Raw genomic sequence first — 18,276 nt, 5'->3', positions numbered from 1 at the left:
CTACATTAGATTTTAGCAAATACTCTTTAAAACAAAATCCAATCTGGTTTAGCAAAATCTAAATGAACCCCGTGTGACATCTAGTTTTGCAATGACACTTTAGTGGGTTAGGACAAAAGCCACCGAAGGGTAGTCAATTTTTTCCTCCTCTGAATTGAGACATTCTTAACCAGTCATTAACACCATGACAACTCTTGTTCCTATAACGACTAGCCATCATTGATTTGGTCAAGAAATCATAAACTTGCTCAACAATTTCCCGTAAGTGTGACCCTTCATTTTAGATCCTTGAGTTCTGCCCCAAGGAGCCCCGAAGGGAAAAAATCCTATTAGGGCAAAAACTAAGGCGACCCTATCCATTTTTGGAGTTCACTTTCATATTGACTAACCACATAAACCATCCGAAGGGGGACGCTTCCATGGCGCCACGAGGCCGTGCAAGAAGATCTCACAGTGCAAACCAATGAAGGAGACCGTAGGATATGTTGACACACATCCTTCACCCACTTACTATAAATACTCACCATCCACCTTAATATTGACTCATGCAAACACCATCCGAAAGAGGATACTCCCAAGGCACCATGAGGCCAAGCATGAATCTCACGGTGTGAACATTAAGGGAGAAACGTGAGTGGAATTGACATACCATATATATCTATTCCTCCCACTGGGTATTTTATAAACTAGGGTTTAGTTTACTTGAAAAAAACATAGCTAAGGATTTTAACTATGTGACTTTTTAGGTTTGCCCAAAGTAACTCTTACTTTGGAAAGTTGAACAACTTTTGATCATCATTCGTTAAACTCTTTAACGAAGTCTTTGATCAACTGTTGCATGCTTGTAGCAAATCTATCTAATTCATCTTTCCAGATAGGTTCATAGGTAGGGGTGTTTTGTTTTCGTCAGCTTAAATACCCCAGACTAGACAGAACCATCCTTAGACAAAAGGTCCCTTATAGATAGATTTAATACAAATTTAATCTTTTATGGAAATCAATTTAATCCTATTAAACCAATTCAAAAGATTAAACTTAGGTATCTAATCTCATTAGAACCATGAACTTAGGTCTATCTCAATCCAATTTTAAAACCCTTTTAAAACATGAGTTCACCTAAGTCTGCATGCAACTCTTTCTTATTGATTTTAGTTCTTATTTCCATTATAACACTTATAACAGGAAACAACTAAAACCAACCACAATGAAAAGCAACACATACAAGGCATTCATAACTCTTATAAATAAGCCTAAGTGTCATGCTCTATGCCTTGTTCATTCATTACTACTGGTATATAACACTTATATAACAAAGCAATGAACCAAACATACATGCTTCCATACACCCTTATAATATAACTCATATAATATAAAGATGATGCAGGAATATGCTTAATGCATGCATAAATATAACTCTTATATTTAATGATGCATGAGCATGCTTTATTGTAATTTCATCATGCCATTAACTATATTATAACACTTATAATATATGATGCATGAATAAAATGCATAACCTAAGGTGGGTTTTAAATCTATATGTCATACACTATGGAAAATAAACAAACATACATCTCATGTATATTAAGTAAAAGTTGATGAACCGGGATAACTAGCCTCAAATCCACAAGAAAAAGATAACTATTACAAAGAACAATAAGTCCACCGGTTCAAACAAGTGAACCGGGTCTTGAACCGTCCGGGCGAATATCGCGTCTCCTTGATCATGTAACAAATCCTTGTGATCGTCTAGCAACGTTGTATGAGCATAAATGATCGTGTACCTTTGACTATGCAATGAAGCATGAAGGTCACGCGATCGTGCAGCGCACATCGTATAACGCATTCCTTAAACGATCAAGTAGATGAAAATGATGCGGTGAAGCATAATCGTCTAAATGATCGCTGAGCAACCGTAAGGTATCGTATACTGGGTGATCGTGTGGTCAGTGACTATGCGATGAAGCATGCTGAACTACACGATCATTTAGTGAATGCACCTTTTATTAAACGAAGAGCATCAATTAATCTATGCGATTGTTTACCTCAAGCGTCCATGCGATCGAGCAAACAATGCTACAAGATAGAGTAAACTCTTTACCTCATCGTTTAGCATTAGTTATACGATCGTTTAGTAATAACTACATGATCGGGTAGAACTTTTCTACATGATCGTTTAGCAAAATCTCAACGATCGTTTAGCTTGGGCTACACAATGCGACCAACCTTTGGTCTTCTTCCTTGATGAGAACTACATCTCCATGCTTCAAAACTTCATCACGAACGACTTAAAAAACTCCAAACACTTTGAATACAGACTCGGTTGCTTGTTAATTATGCTAAAAAATGCAGGGGCCCTTACAAATTAACACATTGTAAATTTAAAGAAAGCTTTAAACAGAGGCAATCATCTCGTAAACATCCATCAACACATCCACAAACACATTTAACTCTTAAACGCATTGTAGAAAACTTAAAACCCACCACGACTGTAAAAGAAGTTCAATACAACAATGGAATTTGGAATATCAGAACAACCTGGCTTTGATACCAATTGAAGGAAATCACAAATAGAGATCTCCATGAGCAGCGGAAGTGGATCGTTCCAAATTCCATTCAGAATGAAACAACAATCACAGTCTTATCAAAAAGAATAGATTACGCATAATAAAAAATTATAGCATGTAACAAAAGTATACAAGGGATAGAGTATGCGTACCTTTGAAGAACCATTCTTCAAGTATCCCTCGATCAGTCTCCAATGCATCCACAGCAACATTTGAATGCAACGAACAAAACACAACCTCCCCGAACATCTGAGTGCTCCTTGAGCCCAATCGAGTCCAACTTGATTCACGAACGAATGTAGAACAACACCAAAAGTGTTACCTTGGTATTCTCGGTGTGAGAATCCAGGAGTTGTGGGCTCTGTATGATTTTGGATTGAGGAAGAAAGGAAGTATACGATCGAGTGACGATCGAGTAAGTGAGAGATATAAACATTGTCCATCACATAAACGATGTACTCGATCGTTTAGTAAACGGAAGCCTATCGCATAGACTTTGCTACTCGATCGTGTAGCAACGATCAACAAATAACTATCCTATAGTCAACTCTAAGCGATCGTGTATGCTCTCAACGACTATTGCTTAGTAAAAACTATTTTTACTTCATATCCTTTTTCCGTGAGATTTTTCCGAGTGAATCAACTTCTAATTTTGGAAAACCATTTTCCTTTTATCTCATGGTTACAATAAAACTTCCAATAACCTCCCACTCAAATCGGTTATTAGAGAAAAAGAATTAATTATCATATAGTTAATATATTATAAATAAATATGATAACCAACTTATCATATTATATTTATAACCTATAGTTTTAATATTTCATCATACGAAACATATAAACCATAGTTATTTTATATTTTATGGTACTTAATATAAATCATATTTATATTAATTCCTCCAATTAATGTATTTAATACATCACACCAATTATATTACATATAATTGAATTTTCTCTTGTTAATTTGAACATTTCAAACTAACCCAAAACTGATTCTCAACTTGAACCCATTGAGATTCCAAGGGGACCTTATGATCCTATAGCTTAAAGCTCCAATGGTACGTGAATAACTGACTAAACTCTTTAGTCATGAGATCTACCATCCATTAACTGTTGGTCACTCCACTAAAGATCGACAGATGCATTCTTCGCACTACAGATATATTTCTGTGTCCATATAACCAATCAACAGTGTGATAACCCTTCACAAATCTCTCATAAGTACAGCTAGGCCAATTTACCGTTTTGCCCCTATAGTTACATCTAACTCCTTAAGTACCATTGATTCATCTAATGAACAATAAGTCATAGTCCTACTATGACTGAGTCCTCTCTTCCAAAGAAAGGGTGTGGGCACTATGTTCAAGACCCAGAATCAGCCTTAAGGGAGCAATTTATCTACTTACCCCTACTTCGGGGAAGAAGTGAATTCCGTCTTGTGTAGCTTAGTTCCCAGCTCCCCAATCAGACGATTGCCCAAAAAGATAGGCTTGTTGAGTTGGCAATTTGGCAACTCTCATCCATACTAATCAAAGGACCGCCCTCATAGGTAGGAGTTCCCAACTCACTCAGGATTAAAGTCATGTCACCTATGGTCATTTTAGTGAAATGTAAGTCTTAATTATTAACGGCATTATATGAAGAGACTAATCAACTCGTGGTTCGGTCTTATACAAACTCTTTGTATAGGACACTCCCGCTTGCATGTATCTACATGAATAGTCAGGAATAGACCATTTGTAGCACTTTACAACATTTGTAAATACCTACAAAGTGGGTCGTATCCGTAGTGTCACAAGGATAAGGTATCCCTCTTTTATCTTTATACTACAGACCATTTAGGTTATTACTTAAGGCATGATCCACTTGTATGTCTCACATTCATGCTTAAGTTTACATGAAATAACTACGGATCTTAGTTTATTGGATATGAGTAAATGAAAATAAAATAACATTTATTTTATTAATAACAATATGTGTACATAATATTTACAAACTACGAGACAACTAAGAGAATTAGGACACCAATCCCAACATAACTGATTAAACTCTTTAATCACATTATCCACCATCCGTTAACTATCGGGCACTTCACTAAAGACCGACAACACTGTAGATATATTTCTGTGTCCATTAGATATAGCCAATCAACAGTACGATGACCCTTCACAAATTGCTCGTAAGTACAGCTGGGTCAAATTACTATTTTGCCCTTGTAGTTACATTTAACTTCTTAAGTACCACTGATCCCTTTAATGTATGATAAATCATAGTTCGACTATGACTAATCCTCTATCTGGCCAAGAGTGTGTGTGGTGTAACATTGTTCAACACCCAGAATCAGCCCTTAAGTGGGCAATTTATCTACTTACCCCTGCTTCAGGGAATGAGTGAATTCCATTTTGTGTAACTGAGTTCCCAAGACCTCAATCAGACAAATCCCCAAAATGGTAGGCTTGTTGAGTCGGTGATCTGGCCACTCTCACCTATACAAATAAAAGAACCACCCTCATAGGCAGGAGTTCACAACTCACTCAGGATTAAGGTCATGTGACCTATGGTCATCCTAGTGAAATGAAAGTCTCTATTATGAACATCGTTATATAACGAGACTAAACATTTTATGGTCTAGTCTTATACAAACTCCTTTAAATAGAATATCCCTGCTCGCATGTCTAATACATGAGCGATCAGGGTCACATTATTTGTAGTACTTTACAACATTTGTAACACCTACAAAGTGAGCCATACTCGTAGTGTCACTAGGATAAGGTACCCAACCTCATCTATATACTACAGACCATTTAGGTTATCACTTAAATATGATCCACCTGTATGTCTCCACATACATGTTTAAGTTACAACGAAAACTATGGATGTTAGTTTATTGGTTTATGATTAATGCAACTAAAATATCATATATTTTACAGACAAAGTGAATAAAATATCATATATTATTAATCATAGAAATGTTTGTTCATACAATGTTTACAAACTATAGGACCCTATAAGATTTAGGGCATCAACCCCAACACCAGTATTATATAAACTCTTTGTATAGGATACCTCACTCACATGTCTCCACATGAATGATCAGGATCAGAACATTTGTAGCACTTTACAACACTTGTAACACTTACAAAGCGGGTCGTATCCGTCGTGTCACCAGGATAAAGTACTTAGCCTTATCCATCTACTATAGATCGTTTAGGTTATTATTTAAACAAGATCTATTGTTTAAATTACATGAAATAACCTCGGATCTTAGTTTAGTGGATTGAGTATATGCTTATAAAATAACACTTTTTTATTAACAACATTATGTTTATGAAAAGTTTACAAACTACGAGATTACAAGAGATTTAGGACACCAATCCCAAAAATCATAGTGGGTTGCACTTTTCCAACACCAAGCTTCCTGAAAATGGATAAAGGCATCAAATTAATGGAAGCACCTAAATTACACAAAGTTCTAGCAATAGTCAATGAACCTATAGTGTAATAGATAGTATGCTGGATCCTTGAGCTTTTGTGGTAACTTTTTCTGCAGCACAACGTTGCACTATTCTGTTAGATCATTCATTTCATATTTCTTAAACTTATTCTTCTTTGATAGAATATCTTCCGTGAATTTCACATAATTAGGCATTTGTTCTAAAGCTTATAAGAATGAAGAATTAATATGCAACTACTTAAAAACCTATAGAAACTTAGAAAATTGCTCATCTAACTTCTTTTTCTGGAACCTCTGAGGATAAGGAATATTATTAGGTACAAAAGGTATAGGTGAAAAAGACTTACCTGAAGAGAATTATGGTTCACTTACCTTTTCCATTGCTTGCTCTTCCTAAGCAACTTCCTCAGATTCTTGCATTTCACTAGATTCATCATTAAGCTCTTCCATTTCTTTTTGAAGTGGTTCATCATTATCTTCATCTATCAAACGAGTGGCCAACTTTTTCCCACTCCTCAATGTTAAGGCTTTACATTCCTCCTTTGGATTCTTCTCTGGAAAACTATGGAATTTACCTTTTTGCATTTTCTGAAGGGAAGTGGTAATTTGACTAAGATGCACTTCCATGTTTTAAATTTTCATCCCATGAGCTTGAACCGTAGTCTCTAAATTTGTGGTTATTTCTCTAGATTCCTTTACAAATTCCAACATTGCCTCCTCTAGAGAAGATTTTCCTCTCTATATTTGATAGCCTTGTACCAGAGAATCCAGGTGGTGCCTGCAAAACATTCTTATTGTTAGCATAGGAAAAAAATTCATGATTTCTTAAACTAGGATGATAGAAAGTAGGAATTTCTTGTTGGCCCTTATAATGTCCTCTATCAATATAATTGGCCATCTCACTCTCCTGTCAACCTCAAACTTGTTGAGATTCTACTGCCATGGCTACTTGAGAAACTATTGATGGTGAATTTAATGATTGTCCTCCTGCAACCAAATTACACAAAGTCTTAGTAATCGTGGTCAATTGAGCCTGAATAGCACTTACATCATCAATTCCATCACTCCAATAGTTTTAGTGGTGGAATCTCTATCACATGGCCAATTATAACTCATAGTGGCCATATCCTCGAAGATAGCATAAGCCTCATTAGCAACTTTTCCAAAGATCGATCCCCCAACAGTAGCATCTAAAATGGATTTAGTGTTATCATTCAACCCCATTGAAGAAGAATTGAATTTGCAACCAATTGGGATATCCATGTTGTGAGCATCTCCTCAATAAATCCCTATATCTCTCTCAACATTCATAGAATTGTTCATTGGGCTGTTGAGAAAAAGCTACAAATTCATATCTCAATTTGGAAGATTTGGTGGGTAGAAAGTACGTGTTCAAAAAGACTTAAGCTAGTTCATCCCATGTTCCAATGCTCTCCGATGGAATTGATTCAAGCCAATCCTTAGTTCGATTCTGCAAAGAGAAAGAAAATAATCTCAGTCTTATGGCATCATTAGAAACTCCATTAATTTTTATCATCCCATAAATTTCAAGGAATGATCTTAGATGCTTGTGAGGATCTTCAATTGGGCATCTTCTAAAAGCAATTTCCTTCGCCATTTGAATCAATCCCAGTTTCAACTCAAAATTATTTGTATTTATAGGTGCATTTATGATCCTGGCCTGAGCTATGGGAAATGGTGGTTGGAAATAATCCCTAATGGCCTTCTTCGCTTCTTCGACCATCACTTCTTCCACTTCCTGCTTGGTCAAAACTATATACACGCTTCCTGATGGATTGACCCAATCTTGCCATTTGTACTACTCACTAGCATAGATAGTTTTGACCGATAATAATATATTTATTTGATTGATCGAGAGAGGATTACAACAATCTTCATTTGATGTGATCGCAAACCAACAATAACATTTTATAAATTTTGCTTGACACTAAGAGTTTAGGGCATTTAGTTTGTTAATATAGTTAGTTGGTTATAATAGTGATAAATCAAAGCTTGTCGAGCCCTTCAATCAATTATATGAATTATGATAATTATGATCTAAAGCACTACTAGTGAGTGGTATTAGTAATAAGATCGGATCCATTTGCAAGAAAAGTTAAGGTAAGTTTTGAATGAGTTAAATTACTAAGTGGCAGGGGGTTATGTGGATTGAGAATGTAAACCCGGAAAATGAAGTGCATGAAAAGTAAAAGCAGCTTGGCGTGGGAGATAGCATGCACCCAATTGTTTGATTGATCATAGGATTTCCAAAGATAATTTCTTGTGTATGAATATGCTTATCGTACGTGCCCTGTAATGTCATGATAAGTGCCTAGATACATTAATTAAGAACTTAATTAAATTAAGCGGTTGATAGATTAGGTATGAATGCGCTTGCTAACTTGTATTTTTACAAGTTATTGTATCTTAAAGTTAGAATATTTACAAATAATTGATGAGAAAAGTAGTCCCACTTCCAGCTTTATATAATGGTATCTCCAAAAGAAGAAGAAAAAAAACATACACAATCAGAGAAAGTGATAACTTGTAGCAATACAAGTTATTGTCTCTTAAAAGTTAGGATAATTAGGATCTTTAGTGATAAAAACACATTCATTCTAAGGAAAAACATATGGAATTCTTCACATATCGTTAACTCATACAAAAGTAGCCTTTCTGTTAAAATTTGCTTCACTAACGCATCTTATTGTAGGAATTAGAGAAATTTTACTAAGTGTTGCAGACTAGGGTAATGCAAGGACATGCGTCCAAAGATGTTTGACGTAGAAGAGATACATTGCTTCGCGCTGTTTCTATCAAATCACCACTTGTAGGTATGGGCATCTAACTCGCGACATCTGAAAGCCTCGGCAAGAGGCTGCCCAGGGAAGCTTGCTACTGAGTAAAAGATGGAGAACATTAGATAACTTAGAGAAATCAAATAGCTAGTAGAGCTCTGCCATTTGCAAGAAGGATATAGGCGGAAAAATCCATTGCCATCGTTGATAAAAGAGGAACTGTTAGAGATTAAGTTTGAGAGAGGTTTCTTCATCACTTCTTCACAAAGTTGGATGAAACAAGCAATAAAATCGAGCCAAAGAGGACAAGAGATTGAACTTTGTGGCTTGACTTCTTTCTTTTTACGTCTTACGTTCATTTATCATTCCATTTAATTAAATTGAGATAGCTGTAAAAACATTTTCTATCTTTAATTTAATTTCACCTTTAATCACTCATCACTTGTTCATCTATTTACATTCGAATTCGTATGAGGTTGTAGATTTTTTTTACTTAACGAAAACTTAAATTCCATATGTCAATCATCCTAATCAGTTGATTGAAGATATCAAGTAGTTAAACCATTTGAAGGAACAACTATAGAATGCATCAAGTTAGAGCGCATAGTAGGTCTAGAGATAAACTTACTCGCATTTTTGTCTGTTCGCATGCACCCTTGAGATAGGAATACATGTTGCACTCACATTGAGAAATGTTGAAGTAATATGATCCGGAACATAAACTCTGACGCATAAGACATACATTCAGTTTGTAAACAAGCATCTGTATCATCTTCATCTCATCTTTATTACGCTTACATTAGCTTGTTCATCTCACTTGGAATCAAGCATATCGCCATCACTTAGCACCATTCAACCATGACTTCCCCTTTTTGTCTTCTAAACTCATATATCTTCTTGTATGCGTGCATTAAGGAAGAGTGTCACTCACATTAATTTAGGAACTCTGCAATTGAGATACATGCAAAGTTTGCGTTAGAGTATCTTAAAATCCCTGTGTTTGTTGGAAATGTCCTAAAACTCATAGTTCGTAATCATCGAAACATATTCTACTTATCAATGAAAGTATTATTGAAGCAATTATTCAATAAAATGTGTTATTGAAATTTCATTATGTAATAAAAATACAATAAATGAATCCATAGCTATAATATGAATACTATAACTTTATGTAGAGACATAAAAGAGGATGAAGTTATAGTTTATAGCTAAAAGGGTCTATAAATATATGGATGAGACTTGGTACCTCGTCCTGGGGACACTATGGATGCAACCTACTTTGTATAATGATATAAATGATGTGATCCTGAAATCGTTCATGTGGAGACATGCTAGTAGGGGTATCCCATGAAAAAGAGTTTTACATAAGACCGGACCACGAAATAGTCACTTTTTCTTTATAACGTCCGTTTACTGTTAAAAATGACTATTTCAATTTGATGACCTAGGGTAACTCGATCTTAATCCTGAGCTAACTATGAACTCTTGTTTATCCGAGATTATCCTTTGATTTGCATAGATGAGAGTAGTTTAATAGCACTGCTCAACTAACCTCCCATTTCAGGGATAAGACCAGATAGATATCTGGGCACATAGTCCTGCAAGATGGAATTCACTTCTACCCATTTTAGGGTTAGCAAATAAGTTGTTCCCTTAAGTACTGATGACTAGTCTTGAACAAAGGGGCACTACCATCTCATGGCTGAGAGGGACGGTTTATTAGTTAGAATATAAACCAATTGTTCAATAGAGGATCAATGGGAGCTTAAGGAGCAAGATGTATTTACAGAATAGTAATTTTGACCCATATGAAAATACGAACGACCTGTGAACGATTGACTTACTAATTATGCTTAAATTAAGTGGATAGAAATATATCTACAGTGAGAAGAGTGCAACCATCGAGCTATAGTGGTATGTCTCGGTGGTTAAGGAATATTGATTAACTCAGATTAAAGAGTTTAATCGATTAATCTCAAGTAGATGGAGCTAATGATCTGTAGGTTGATAACGGGCAGAAATGCACGTTATTACAATGCAAAGATATAAAACAATGTACGATTGCGACGGTAAAAATATGTAAAATCGTGTTCAAAAGCATTAAGTTGAAACCATTGTGATCACATGTGCCCATCGCATAAAAGCAGTTAATTTACGTATTTTGTGTAGGAAAACGCATTGACACAAGACAGAATTGTGTCCAAGGAATTCAGCATCCAGCGCATTAGAAGATTGCAACCACAAAGCTATGCGATTGTATGCGTTCACGAAGATCTGCTCAAGAAGGTGGCCGTATAGAGATGGCTCATCAAGGTGAAAGCTTAATAAATCATGATGGGAGATAAAGCTAATGACGGTCGAATCCTAAATTTAGTTTACAAGCCGTTAACGACACATTGTAGCAAGTACACTCAACTTTTCAGTGACTATTAATCGGTGCATCAGACAGAGAATTAATGATATCCAATCATTGCAATCATTTGAGAAAAAAAAAGCTTCTTCACCTTGATCTCTATAAATACTGAAGGCTACCATCGATAAACAAGCTTAGCCATATAGAGAGTTCGCCATATAGAAGATAGTTAGTCGTTGTTCATAGTTTTCTTACACTTAGAAGGCGGAGGCGAGTGAAGAATTGAGGACGTCGAGAGATCACTGTGAAATCCGAATTTCCATTTTTTCTACTTAAGCAGGTGATTAAGGGATTAACTAGGAGAAAGTTAAATCCTATGTTGAAGAAAAAGAAAATTTCTAAGTGTTGAATAGATTTTCCTTGAGTAGCTTCTTAAATTCTTGAAAATGGACTAAATGTTGGACTAGGCATTGCTATATGAGTAGCTTTGAGTTAAGCTTAAATCCTTGAAAATTGATTAAGTGTTGGACTAGGCATTGCTATGCATTGGCCACAAGATCTTGGAAAGAGTACTTGGGCAAAGGGAAAATTTGGAAATTTGGCTAAGTATAGAATGTTGTGTGGGATGTGTTGGAAGGAGGGAAAATTTGGAAATTTGGCTAAGTATAGAATGTTGTGTGGGATGCGTTGGAAGGAGGGAAAGTTTGGAAATTTGGCTAAGTATAGAAAGTTGTGTTGATGCATTGGAAGGGACCAATGCATTGGAAAAAGTTGTGTTGATGTGTTGGAAGGGACCAAAGCATTGGAAGAAGTTGTGTTGATGCATTGGAAGGGACCAATGCATTGGAAGAAGTTGTGTTGCTGCATTGGAAGGGTTGTTGGTGATGGCATGCGGCTGAAGGAAGGAAAATGGAAGTGATGCGTTGAACACCCAATAGTTTGTGGACGCATATGAAGGATGAACTCATGGAGGATGTCATCTGGACATGTGGCTCGTTAGGAAGAATTCTTAAGCCTTAAGTAAAAGAGGTGGTAGCATAAGAAGACATACAAAGTTAAGGGCCATGCGTTGGTGAAAGGAGAAGAAGACACATTGGGTTGTGCTGATGCAAAGATTGCATTGATGGTGTAAGGAAGAGACACTTGGTCATGCAGCCAAGTAGGAGGTGTCAGCCATAGAGCAATCTTGGACACTTATAAATAGGACCAAAGACTTCATTCTTCAGATCACAACTCAAAGTACATTTGAGAAGAGTGGGAAAGTTAAGGAAACCTTGCATTAGAGCAAAATCCATGCGTTGGACATCGAAGTTCAAAGAGGACGCATTGGATAGTGAAGTATGGAAAGTAGCATCAACTTGGAACAAGGAGTTCTCCTAGAATACTCGTGCGTTTGATGTGATTCCAAAGCCATCTGAAAGCTAAAAGAGTCTAGTTTTCATGGTGGGGCTGTTGGAGAAGAAGAAGCTCCAAGGAATCGGGCTGGAGAATGAGGAAAAGACAGAAGGGTCAAGCTGTTAGGTAAGTTGGGCCAGTCTTAATGTTTTGTTGATTCCGGACAAACCACGAGGAGTTATGAGCTAAGATTTTATGGTAAGCTTCCTGAGACATTTTAGAACATGTTTGTAGAAGGAAGTATCTTAAAATAAATCTGGAACTATGAGTAATCTAAGTGATATTTGAATCTAGAATTTAGGATTCAAAAGGGAAACCAAGGAAACTTAAGGAACTTCAGAAAGGAAAGTTCCTAACCAACCAAGGTGAGTGGTTATTGTGTGTTGTATTGTTGATATGAATTCTATATATAGGTAAATGTATATAGGGGATAATGTTAAATTGGCATGATCAGGGATATGTGTTTATCTTAATTACTATGCTTGTTAAGATATTCCTTGTATGTTTGTGTTGGAAACTGGAATTGTACCCAGGATATATAGTTAGCATGCTTGAAAAGGTACTTGGCGGGAAAATATAGTCGGCTTCGGTCGGTGGGAAATTATAGTCAGTGACGACCGGAGGGAAATATAGTCAAGTTACTTAAGCATAGCTAGCGGGAAAAATAGTTGATGTGTACATTGACGGGATAATAGGGTATAGGGAAAGTTTCCACAGGAATTGTTGTTATCTTAGTTTACGTGTGAAAGTACTGGGGATGTTTTGATTATGTGATAACCAGCAGTCAAGCTGGGGTTGATTGTTTTAACCAGCGGTCGAGCTAGGAATTGTCCAGCGGTTTGGCTAGAAAATGATAATGAACTTGCGGTAATGTTCTTGTTAACTATGTATTGCTTTCCCAAAAATATATTTCTGTTGACAAAGTTATTTGTTTATCTAAAGGCACCACTCACTGGGCTTTATAGCTCATGTTTTCCATGTTTTATGTTTTACGCCCCCCCAGGTAGCGGAAAGGTGAGGAGTTCCAGGGTGCTGCTAAGGTCAAGGTCTACCACATGCCACAGTTATACTTCCGGAGGGTTTTACGGTTGTTGTTGTAAACTTTGTTGTTAAGTCTTTCCGTTGTATAAACGTTACATTGTTGTAATATAAGATGGGCCTACTTAATCAATTGGTTGTTGAATTTATTCATTGGTATCAGAGTTATTTCGCAAGAGTTAAAAGGCAGTAAGTGTCAGCCAAAGGGTTGATAACTGCTATAGTCATGCCCTTTCTCAAGCTCGGAAGGTCGTCTGGGGTGGGGTGTGACAATCACTCCTGTAAAGCTCGGAAGATTGCTGCGAGGCACTGCAAACGGAGAGATGGCCGACTCTTGCAGAAGCAAGAATATTCTTTTGGGCAGAGTAGAGAAAAACATAGTGTAAAAGCCTTAGGAAGCAAGACATTGCTATCGGACTCACTATCCCTACTTTCCATTGTCATTCTATATTCTGATTCTATTTATAAAATGAAATTTGCATCTCTACATTTGTTCACTCTCTTTCCATTATTCAGGATTAACTGATGGAACAAGAGACATACGCAGCAGAATTAGGATCTAATACACTCTAATACCTTTTAATTAAAAGGAAACTAGCGTGCAAATCAATGGAAAAACAGTAAAGAAAAAGATATAATACAACCTTTGTAGCTCCCGAAAACTGCTTTTCCTTGTTGAATCTCGACCCAAACTCTTCTGAACCACAACTAGAGTTGACCTACTATCCTCTGGACTCAGAACCGGGTTGTGAAACCCGATGGATGAAGAAAACCGAGAGAGAGAAAAGAGATGAAAAATAAGAATGAATCTTGGGTTAGGTTTGGGTTTTTCTTTTCACAAAGTAGTGATTTTCCTGGCCAAAATTTCGAAAACAATTTTGAAAAAATGGCCAAAAGTTTTTAATCCAAAATTGAAAGCCCAATTTATAGAAAAAAGCCATGCAACAGTTGCATGAAACAAATCTATAAAAACCCAACACCTATAATCCACTATCTTAGTGGGCTTAATGTCTCCACTATAAGCCAACATCTAGCCCACTATTTTGTTAGTGGAATTATCCAACAAAAGTTTGAATTTTCCCATTAACTATAGTCAAAGGGCAAAATAGTCATTTCATCAAAGTCAAACTTTGACCAAAAAGTCAACATTTTGACTTTTTATGATTTTTCCCGTGTTGACTAATTTTGACCTCCCAAGCATGAATCTGCATTCATTTTCTCAAAATTCAAATCACAATTGAATATAAGGTCGGTCAAAGTTTGACTTTTCAATGTCAATAGTCAACTCTTTGACTTTTTACATTTTTGACCATTTCCATTATTTCCGAGCTTCCGAATATGAACGTATTCATATTCTTGATATTTAAATCAGATTTAAATATTAAAGCTATATCTCTAAACTGAAAAACCCAACCACTATATCACATATACTTGTCGGTTTCTCTCTCTTCAACTAATTCGAACAATTTGAATTATTCTATCATACTGTTCTAAGTTTATTCCATATGAGCTAGAAGGGGAATCTAATGGACCTATAGATCATGGGCTTTAACAATCGAGATTAACCGGTAAAACTCTTTAACCTACTTAATCAACATTTGTTAACTAACGGGTCATTTCACTATAGTCCCGTAGTTACACTCCCCTCACTATAGATATATTTGTGTTCATTTGATATAACCATGATTAGTAAGCTAATTCTTCACAGGTTCTTCGTAATCTCGACTAGGTCATAAAAACCGTTTTATCCCCAAGACTACATCTTATTCCTTAAGTTCTACTGATCCTCTAATGAACAATTGGTTTAAGGTCCAACCTATAAACCGAATCCCTCTCGGGCCAAGGAGAGGGTGGGGCCCCTTATTCAAGACCTGGATTCAGTAAGGGAATAACCTATCTACTATCCCTATAACGGGTAGAAGTGAATTCCGTCTTGCACCCTATGTTCCCAGATATCCATCCGATCTTACCTCTGAAATGGGAGGCTTATTGGGTCAGCGATGATGAGCTGCCCTCACCTATGCAAATCTAAGGATAATTCCGAGTGAATAGGAGTTCATAGTTAGCTTAGGATTAAGATTAAGTTACCTAGGTCATCAATTAATGAAATAGTCAGTTTTATACATAAAACGACATTTAGAACGTAAAAAGTGACTATTTCATGGTTTAGTCATATGAAAACTCATTGCATAGGATGTCTCCACTCACATATCTCTATATGAACGATTCAAGATCACAACGTTTGTCTAGCTACAAAGTGGGCCACATCCATAGTGTCCCTAGAATAAGGCGCCCAACCTTATTCATATACTATAGACCATTTTGGCTTTATATTTGAACTTGATCCACATTTATATCACTGCATAGAGTTCAAACTTCATTAAATAGCCTCAGGACCTTAGTTTATTGGATTCAAGATTATAATTTCAGTAACAACTTTATCGAAAAACAAAACAGAATATGTTTATTAATTTACAAACTACGAGTTTTAGGACATAAAATCCAACAAACTATCACTTGGACTAAAACTCCTAGTGAAGTATCAAAATGTTGAATTTAAGTGAGAAACATATGAGTACAATAAACATATGAATACAATAAACTATGGCATATATCCAAAAGTTCTCCCACTTGTCCTAGTTTACAAACTTCATAGACCTAGACTCTGTAGGTGACCTTCAAACACTTTAGCCGTGAGGGCCTTTGTAAATGGATCAGCAATGTTTTGCTCAGAAGATATCTGGGTTACTACAACGTCTCCATGATGTGTAATCTCCCGAATCAGATGGTATTTGTGCTCAATATGCTTGTCGTACTTGTGGCTTCTTGGTTCTCTTGAATTTGCAACTGCACCACTATTATCACAATATAGTGTGATAGGTAGATGCATATTTGGAACGACTCATAAATCTATCAAGAATTTTTTCAACCATACTGCTTCCTTTGCTGCTTCACAAGCAGCTACGTATTCAGCTTCCATTGTGGAGTCTGCAATACAGTTTTGCTTCACACTTCTCCACACTACTGCTCCTCCATTCAGAATGAACACTGATCTCGATGTAGATTTTCTTGCATCTTTATCGATTTGAAAATCAAAGTCAGTGTATCCAGTAAGGATCAAATCCTTAGTACCATACACGAGCATGTAGTTCCTCGTTCTCCTAAGATACTTGAGAATATTCTTAACGGCAGTCCAATGATCATATCCAGGATTGGACTGATACCTACTGACTATTCCTACTGCGTAGCATATGTCAGGTCTAGTACATAACATGGCATACATCAGGCTCCCTACTGCGGAAGCCTAGGGAATGCGTCTCATATCCTCAACCTATTGAGGTGTCCTAGGACATTGATCCTTTGACAAATGAATTCCATATCTGTAATGTAACAGACCTCTTTTGGAATTCTGCATCTTATACTTAGACAACATTTTGTCTATACAAGTTGCTTGAGACATGGCTAGTGTTCTGTTCTTGCAGTTTCGAATAATCTGAATCCCGAGAACATACTGTGCATTTCCCTAATCTTTCATTTGGAACTGTGTTGCTAGCCATTTCTTGATGTCAGTTAGGTAACCTACTTCATTCCCAATGAGTAGAATATCGTCAACATTTAAAACTAAGAACGCTATAGTAGAATTGACGATCTTCTTGTAAACACAAGGCTCGTCAACATTCTATACAAAGCCAAAAGATTTGATCGCAGTATCAAATCTTATATTTCAAGATCTAGAAGCTTGTTTCAACCCCTAAATGGATTTTTGAAGCTTACAAAACTTTTGTTCTTGACCCTGTGCAATAAACCCCTCTGGTTGAGCCATATAGATACTTCTTCAAGATCGCCATTTAGAAAGGTTGTCTTCACATCCATCTGCCAAATTTTATAGTCATAAAAGATGGCAATGGATAAGAGTATTCAAATCGACTTAAGCATGGCAATGGGAGACAAAGTTTCTTCATAATCCACTCCCTGTCTCTGGGTATAACCCTTTGCCACAAGTCGAGCCTTAAAAGTCTATACTTTACCGGCTTGGTCTCATTTTCTCTTGTAGATCCACTTACAACCAATTGGTTTTACATCATTTGGTTGATCTACAAGTTTCCAGACAAAATTGAAGTACATAAACTCCATTTTGAGGTCCATGGCTTTGACCCACTAATCACGGTTCACATCTTTTATCGCCTGTTTATAGGTCGATGGATCCTCAATGTCGTCATCAGGTACGATGACTTGTTTTTCTGTTAAACCAAGTAACGGTCAGGCTGATAAACAACCCTCCCACTACGTCGAGGCATTCTCAACTCTCGAGAAGGATGTGACCGACCAGATGTACTAGTTTTATCTACTACTTTAGTAGATAAACTAGTTCTATCTGTAGCGTCTTTGGAAATTTCATTCAATACTAGTCTACTGCGAGGTTGATGACTTCTTATGTGGTCTTCCTCTAAGAATGTGGCATTTGTCGATACAAATACCTTATTCTCTTGAGGATCGTAAAATAGACCACCTTTTGTTTCTTTTGGATAACCTACAAATAGGCATAGTTTTGAACGACATTCCAATTTTTTAGGATTTTGCACCAACATGTGTGTTGGGCTTCCCCAAATCATAAAGTGGCATAAACTACCTTTATGCCCTTTCCATAGCTCATAAGGTGTTTCTAAAACA

At 36.5% G+C, this 18,276-nt stretch overlaps 1 protein-coding gene across 1 annotated transcript; it reads right to left on the bottom strand.

Moving 5' to 3' along the window:
* Window positions 1-7,423: 7,423 nt before the first annotated feature.
* LOC150037856 (uncharacterized) lies at window positions 7,424-7,765 on the bottom strand. Its single transcript, XM_090311049.1, has one exon. The coding sequence runs from the start codon at window positions 7,763-7,765 to the stop codon at window positions 7,424-7,426; it is 342 nt and encodes a 113-aa protein (XP_090167175.1).
* Window positions 7,766-18,276: the final 10,511 nt, after the last annotated feature.

Source organism: Benincasa hispida, chromosome 2 (genome assembly GCF_027475165.1).
Source record: "Benincasa hispida cultivar pf3 chromosome 2, pf3_genome.v1.1, whole genome shotgun sequence".
NCBI classification, from domain to species: Eukaryota; Viridiplantae; Streptophyta; class Magnoliopsida; order Cucurbitales; family Cucurbitaceae; genus Benincasa; species Benincasa hispida.
Note: the sequence above shows the minus strand (reverse complement) of the source record. Positions and strands in the feature narration are given on the sequence as shown.